The 8,296-nt window shown below is 45.2% G+C and overlaps 1 protein-coding gene across 1 annotated transcript in view; it reads right to left on the bottom strand.

Moving 5' to 3' along the window:
• The window catches only part of engase (endo-beta-N-acetylglucosaminidase), a 72,981-nt gene extending 65,562 nt beyond the window's left edge, over nt 1-7,419 (bottom strand). Inside the window, exons 1-2 of the mRNA XM_072242126.1 lie at nt 7,291-7,419; nt 4,229-4,296 (exon numbers count right to left, since the gene is read on the bottom strand). Coding sequence (XP_072098227.1) covers nt 4,229-4,296; nt 7,291-7,406 — 184 coding nt within the window. The 5' untranslated portion in view covers nt 7,407-7,419. The remainder of the gene's footprint in view (nt 1-4,228; nt 4,297-7,290) is intronic.
• Nucleotides 7,420-8,296: the final 877 nt, after the last annotated feature.

Consider the following 8,296-nt stretch of genomic DNA (forward strand, 5'->3'; position numbering starts at 1 on the left):
TTTGTGTGTGTTGATCTGGATTCTCCCATTTCCTCACACGTCTCAAAGGCATGGAAGTTAGTAACTGGTGGTAGCTGAATGGTAGAATCTGAGGGCAGTTGATGAGAAGATGAGAAAAATAATAATGAGATGAGTGTAGCTGGACACTTGCTTGGACATATTTCTCCTCCCTATTCAACTAACCCCAGGGCGGCCCAAGTACCTTTCTTTCAGTCCCACCTCTTCCTCAACCACAAGCACCTCGCTGTCAGCACCATTCCTTGATTAAGTTAACTTCCGTGTGAATATTAATCACAGCCAGATGTACCTCTTCACAAACTGGGAGATGAAGGTAAAGGAGGACAAGGGGCCATGCATTGGGAGTGATATGAAGAATGGACCCAGGCCCCTTCAGATCGGCAAAGAGAGGGGACAAAATACAGATTATCTAATAATCAGGAAAATAATTAACTAATTTAAAAGAATTTCAAACTATCACCCATTACAAATCAAATTATTCAACTATTTCAATCTGGTTCTTCACTCAGGTAACGGATACAACTAGTTATTACTTAGGTAATATTAAGATAGAACATAGAACATAGAAGAGTACAGCACAGTACAGGCCCTTCGGCCCACAATGTTGTGCTGACCCTTAAACCCTGCCTCCCATATAACTCCCCCACCTGAAATTCCTCCATATACCTGTCTAGTAGTCTCCTAAATTTCACTAGTGTATCTGTCTCCATCACCGACTCGGGCAGTGCATTCCACGCACGAACCACTCTCTGAGTAAAAAACCTTCCTCTAATATACCCCTTGAACTTCCCATGTCTTACTTTAAAGCCATGTCCTCTCGTATTGAGCAGTGATGCCCTGGGGAAGAGGTGCTGACTGTCCACTCTATCTATTCCTCTTAATATCTGTATACCTCTATCATGTCTCCTTTCATTCTCCTTCTCTCCAGAGGGTAAAGCCCTAGCTCCCTTAAGCTCTGATCATAATGCATACTCTCTAAACCAGGCAGCATCCTGGGAAATCTCCTCTGTACCCTTTCCAATGCTTCCACATCCTTCCTATAGTGAGGCGACCAGAACTGGGCACAATACTCCAAGTGTGGCCTAACCAGAGTTTTATAGAGCTGCATCATTACATCGCGACTCTTAAACTCTATCCCTCGACTTATGAAAGGTAACACCCCATAAGCTTTCTTAACTACCCTATCTACCTGTGAGGCAACTTTCAGGGATCTGTGTACAGCTACCCCCAGATCCTTCTGCTCCTCCACACTTCCAAGTATCCTGCCATTCACTTTGTACTCTGCCTTGGAGTTTGGACTTCCAAAGTGTACCACCTCACACTTCTCCGGGTTGAACTCCATCTGCCACTTCTCAGCCCACTTCTGCATCCTATCAATGTCTCTCTGTAATCTGTGACAATCCTCTACACTATCCACAACACCACCAACCTTTGTGTCGCCTGCAAACTTGCCAACCCACCCCACATCCAGGTCGTTAATAAAAATCACGAAAAGTAGAGCTCCGAGAACCGATCCTTGCAGGACACCACGAGTCACAATCCTCCAATCTGAATGTACTCCCTCCACCACCACCCTCTGCCTTCTGCAGGCAAGCCAATTCTGAATGCACCTGGCCAAACTTCCCTGGATTCCATGCCTTCTAACTTTCTGAATAAGCCTACCGTGTGGAACCTTGTCAAATGCCTTACTAAAATCTATATAGATCACATCCACTGCACTACCCTCATCTATATGCCTGGTCACCTCCTCAAAGAACTCTATCAGGCTTGTTAGACACGATCTGCCCTTCACAAAGCCACGCTGACTGTCCCTGATCAGACCATGATTCTCTAAATGCCCAGAGATCCTATCTCTAAGAATCTTTTCCAACAACTTTCCCACCACAGACGTAAAGCTCACCGGTCTATAATTACCCAGACTATTCTTACTACCTTTTTTGAACAAGGGGACAACATTCGCCTCCCTCCAATCCTCCGGTACCATTCCCATGGACAACGAGGACAGAAAGATCCTAGCCAGATGCTCAGCAATCTCTTCCCTCGCCTCGTGGAGCAGCCTCAGGAATATTCCGTCAGGCACCAGGGGCTTATCCATCCTAATGTATTTTAACAACTCCAACACCTACTCTCCCTTAATATCAACATGCTCCAGAACATCAACCTCACTCATATTGTCCTCACCATCATCAAGTTCCAAAGAGAAGTATTCATTGAGGATCTCACTCACTTCCACAGCCTCCAGGCACATCTTCCCACCTTTATCTCTAATTGGTCCTATCTTCACTCCTGTCATCCTTTTGTTCTTCACATAATTGAAGAATGCCTTGGGGTTTTCCTTTACCCTACTTACCAAGGCCTTCTCATGCCCCCTTCTTGCTCTCCTCAGCCCCTTCTTAAGCTCCTTTCTTGCTACCCTATATTCCTCAATAGACCCATCTGATCCTTGTTTCCTAAACCTCGTGTATGCTGCCTTCTTCCACCTGACCAGATTCTCCACCTCACTTGTCACCCATGGTTCCTTCACCCTACTATTCTTTATCTTCCTCACTGGGACAAATTTATCCCTAACGTCCTGCAAGAGATCCCTAAACATTAACCACATGTCCATAGTACATTTCCCTGCAAGAACTTCATCCCAATTCACACCAGCAAGTTCTAGCCTTATAGCCTCATAATTTGCCCTTCCCCCAATTAAAAATTCTCCTGTTCTCTCTGATTCTATCCTTTTCCATGATAATGTTAAAGACCAGTGGTCACTGTCCCCCAGATGCTCACTCACTGAGAGATCTGCGACCTGATCCAGTTCGTTACCTAATACTAGATCTAGTATGGCATTCCCCCGGTCGGCCTGTCAACATACTGTGACAGGAATCCATCCTGGACACACTTAACAAACTCTGCCCATCTAAACCATTGGAACAAATCAGGTGCCAATCAATATGAGGGAAGTTAAAGTCACCCATGATAACAACCCTGTTATTTTTGCACCTTTCCAAAATCTGCCTCCCAATCTGCTCCTTGGAATCTCTGCTGCTACCGGGGGGCCTATAGAATACTCCCAACAGAGTAACTGCTCCCTTCCTGTTCCTGACTTCCACCCATACTGACTCAAAAGAGGATCCTGCCACATTACCCACCCTTTCTGTAGCTGTAATAGTATCCCTGACCAGTAATGCCACCCCTCCTCCCCTCCCCCCCCATCCCTTTTAAAGCACTGAAATCCAGGAATATTGAGAATCCAATCCTGCCCTGGTGCCAGCCAAGTCTCTGTAATGGCCACTACATCATAATTCCATGTAGGTATCCAAGCTCTCAGTTCATCACCTTTGTTCCTGATGCTTCTTGCCTTGAAGTATGTGCACTTTAGCCCTTCTACCTTACTACCTTTACACCCCTTTCATCAAAACCTCTTAGTAATTTAGATCTGGCTTTACTCCATGCACTACACTTGCAGTTCTCGCATGACCTTTATCCTCCTCCACCTCACTATCTGCTCTAACACTCTGGTTCCCCTCCCCCTGATACAATCCAAAAAAGCCATCTATTCTAAATCATTGATTCTGATGCCTAGCATCCTTATTTTTCAAAACAATTCCCTAAACCTCATCAAAAGATTACTTATTTAATGTTAAAATTGCCAGCAAGTTATTTCTTCCTTACAAATAACTTCTGTTTAGAGCCTGAAACTTGAGTCACATTTCCACTGTTGTCCACAATCTGTAATGTGACTTTGAGAAAGAGTCACTGACAGACGGAGAAGGAAACAAACTATTTCCACTACAGATCCTACATTTTAGCCACCATTTTAAGAGCTCATTCCAAACACTAAACGTACCGTACATAGACATTCATCAGATCAAATATGTTTATTCAGAAGATCAAAGATTCTTACAAGGTACGTGATAGTACCGATATAACTGAAGCATACAGATATTTTTACAGCAGTTCAATTTGGACAGTATGTTCACTGCAGCTTGAATATTTAACAGTACATCAGGTAATATATTTACTGGTTGCAACAAATGGGAAAGGAGTGAAGGTTCCTTCACCTCAGGTAATATTCGAAATAAGCACTGTTTCTCAAGTGGATTTTGTATGATCAAAAACAGGGTCACAAATACAGTCTCTTGTTAATGTTTGAGTGTAATTATGTCGCTCACGCAAAATTACTGTGCTTCACCGCCATTCTGTTGAAGTTACAGATACTTACTGGGGAGTGGAGGAGCTTCATACTGAATCACATGATCAACTTGATGCCCCTCTGGACTAAGAGCAACTCTGCAAGACAGATATGCAGGAATGACAAATTGCAAGTTTATGATCTTTCACATTAAACCCAAATCTGTTGGTAATTACACGTGGCATGTGAATGAACAGAAAAACTCATATTGGAAAAGCCATTTGAGTATACAAGGAACATAATTAACTCGAGTAACATATACAAAATGCTGGAGGAAGTCAGCAGATCAGACAGCATCTCAGGAAAGGAATAAACTGTCTATGTTTCGAGCCGAGACCCTTCATCAGGACTGGAAAGGAAGGGAGAGGAGGGAGCCAGAATAAGGTGGGGAGAGGGGGAGGATTACAAACTAAAAGGTGATGTGGGGGGGGAGTTTGGAAGGTGGGGGGGGAGGTGAAGTGAGAAGCTGGGAGCTGATAGGTGGAAAAGGTGAAGGACTGAAGGAGAAGAAATCTAAACACAGAATAATCTGCAGATGCTGGGGTCAAAGCAACACTCACAACACGCTGGAGGAACTCAGCAGGTCGGGCAGCATCCATGGAGAAGAAATCTGACAGGAGGAGAGGGGATCATGGGAGATAGGGAAGGAGCAGAGGCACCAGGGGCAGGTGAGGAGAAGAGAGGATATAAGAGGGGAGCCAGAACGGGAAGGGGGAAGGGGCAAAAAATTACTGTAAGTTAAAGTCATCAAGTTAGGGCCACACAGACGGAATGAGTTGCTGCTTCTCCAACCTGAGAGTGGCCTCTTTATGGTAGTACAGGAGGCTATGGACCAACAAGTCAGAATGGGAATGGGGATTGAAATTAAAATCGTTGACCTTCAGGAAATCCGCCTTGTGGCAGACGGAGTGAAGGTGCTCAGCAAAGCGGCCCCCAATCTACACTGAATCTCATTGATGTCAAGGGGGCCACATCAGAAGCACTCAGTACAATAGATGATGCTGACGGACTCACCTAGAAAGACTGGTTGGACCCTGAACATTTCGGGGATAAGTGCCAGGAGGGACATTAGTGGGGAGGGAAAAATGGACAAGGGAATCATGGAGGGAGCAATCCCTCTGGAAAGCAGAGAGTGTGGGGGGGTATGTAAAGATGTGTTTGGTGGTAGGACGCCTTTGAAAATGGCAGAAATTGCGGAGAATTACGTGCTAGATGTGGAGGCATCATAGGGTGGTAGGTAAGAACAAGAGGAACTCTATCCCCGTTAAGGCAGATGAAAGGTGGGGTAAGCATGGATGTCCAGGAAGTGGAGGAAGGCAAACCCCGTTCTTTGGAGAAGGAAGACAGCCCTGATGTTTGGAAAGAAAAGCCAGGCCTCATCCTGGGAACAAATGAGGTGGAGACAGGGGAAATCAGGAAAAGGAATGGCATTTTTACAGGTGACAAGGTGGGAAGTAGTCAAGTCAAGATAGCTGTGAGAGTCAGTAGGTTTATAAAAGATATTGTTAAACAGAAATGGAGTCAGAGAGATCGAGAAAGGGGAGAGAGGTATCAAAAATGGACTAAGTAAACTTAAGGGCAGGGTAGAAGCTGAAGGCAAAGTTGATAAAATTGACAAGCTCAGCGTGGGTACATGAAGCAGCACCAATGCGGTCATCGATTTAGCACAGGAAGAGCTAGGGAGTGTTACATCTTATATTTTAGACGTATGAGAGAAACACAAAATCATTGAGAGGACTCAGATGTTACATCTTTCTTTTTTTAAAGAAGTGAATTTTGAACAAAATGCTTTAATTTCACGAACAGATGTTTTCTTCAGTGGCTATCCCTTTTTAATTGTATCAGTGGTGTGATATCAAACAATTATCATTCTGGTTATTCAAAATTTAAGCTGCAGTTACTCATTGAGGTGCAAAACAATCATTTGTTCCATGACAACATCAGGGCTGCAAAATTTCACACTAAATTAAATCTTAAGTGATTTATTAATAAAAGGTGACAAGATTTCAAATTCAATTCTCTGCAGAATTAACTGATCTTGATTAGACTGGCTTCAAGGATAGTACCAATCAACAGATTGGACAGGAAATGAACTTCATGGACACTGAATGAAAATGTTGAGCAAAAACAGGTTTCAAAGGGTTGCATGGTTAGTGAAACATACTGGCAGCCAATAGTAGTCTTATGGCACAATTGCTATAGGTTTTATATTTTATTAAAACACTCAAGATAAACAGTGTAAGTCATCAAAAGAAACCATTTACTGTATCATGCATCCCTCCTGGTCTCCTACACTACCCGACCCCTCCTTCACCTTCACCCTTCTTCCTTCCCATCTCCTGCACCACTCACCCTTCCTACCCTCATTGCTATCTCCCACAGCCCTTTTGTAGGTGAACCATCCCTCTTCTCCTCCCCTATTCCTTCACCCCATATCACCCACACCCTTCCTGTCACTCTACCACCCCCATCGGTACCATATACCACTCTTTTGTACCTTACTCTTCACCCCCTCCTGCATCCCTTTCTCCCTCCTCTCTCCTTCTGTACCATGCACCCTTCTCTCGCACCTTCTCCCTTCCTCCTTCTGTATCATCCTTACCCATCCGTAACTGTACCACTCCCCATCCCTCTTCCCCCCTTCCCATTACCCTTCCTCCCCTTCCCCTCCCCTCTCCCCTTCTCCCTCCTCTCCCCCTCCTCTCCCCCTCCCCTCACCCTCTCCCCTCCCCTCTCTCTCCCCCTCCCCCTCTCCCCCTCCCTTCCCCCTTCCCTCCCTCCCCCTTCCCCTTCCCTCCCCCCTTCCTCCTCCCCCTCCCTCCTCCCCCTCCCTCCTCCCCCTCCCCTCCCTCCCCCTCCCCCTCCCCTCTCCCCCTCCCCCCCTCCCCCCTTCCCCTTCCCTCCCCTCCCCCTTCCCCCCTTCCCCTTCCCCCCTTCCCCTTCCCCCCTTCCCCTCCCCACTGCCGTATCACAAACCCACACCCTCCACTCCTCCCTTCCTACATCGCTCATATTCAGGCGGCAACACTGTTATCCCTGCAGCCGGTGCTCAATCCCACAGTCAGTGCCTGCAGCCTTGGTCCTCAACTCACTCGCTGCTCTTCAGGCTCTTCCTGCTGCCGTCCCCAGTCACGGTATCAGCTGCCACCTCCAATTCTCCTGTTCTCTTAGCTGAAACTATCTCTTTTTCCCCATCTTTGCTTTCCATCTTCTCGGCAGCTCTTCCGGGAATCCCACCGGAGCTCTTTGGGGACAATCTGCACCAAACCACCTCGAAACGCGTTGCTCAAAAACTGTCAAAAATAGCAAAGAATACTTTGCTGATAATTTACTTTTAGTTCATTTTCAAACTCGTTGATACTGCAGTGCACAGTCTCTTGGGAGAATTAATAAAAATGGTTAAAACACTAAATTACTTTGCTGAAAGAGGGTAGAAAACCATACTTTAATACAAAGTACATAGATTTACCCAAATTCACAGCAATGCAAACTGCGAATGAAAATGAAACGGAAACAGAAAATATGGAAATTCTGTCAGACAGAATCTATGGAGAGAGAATCAGAGTTAACATCTCATGATAATATGAAAATATGACTCCTGCTTCTATGAATAGAGTATACCAGACCATTCACACTACCTACCTTTGTCTACTGTATACAGTATGTTTACATTGGATTTAAATCTCCTTTTATCTTAGTCCACCCTGGCCTATCTGTCCTGAATGTCATTCTTATTTGCCAAACTGCTTCCCCTGAAATGGATCAGTGTTATTTACCACAATTTTTTCATTTGGTTCTAACTTCAACAATCAAATTGTTCTACATAGAACATAGAACATAGAATTGTACAACACAGTACAGACCCTTCAGCCCACAATGTTGTGCCGACCCTCAAACCCTGCCTCCCATATAAACCCCCAACTTAAATTCCTCCATATACTTGTCTAGTAGTCTCTCAAACTTCACTAGTGTATCCGCCTCCACCACTGACTCAGGCAGTGCATCCCCCTCTCTGAGTAAAAAACCTTCCTCTAATATACCCCTTGAACTTCCCACCCCTTACCTTAAAGCCATGTCCTCTTGTATTGAGCAGTGGTG

This window comes from Mobula birostris, chromosome 24, assembly GCF_030028105.1.
Source record: "Mobula birostris isolate sMobBir1 chromosome 24, sMobBir1.hap1, whole genome shotgun sequence".
Taxonomy (NCBI): domain Eukaryota; kingdom Metazoa; phylum Chordata; class Chondrichthyes; order Myliobatiformes; family Myliobatidae; genus Mobula; species Mobula birostris.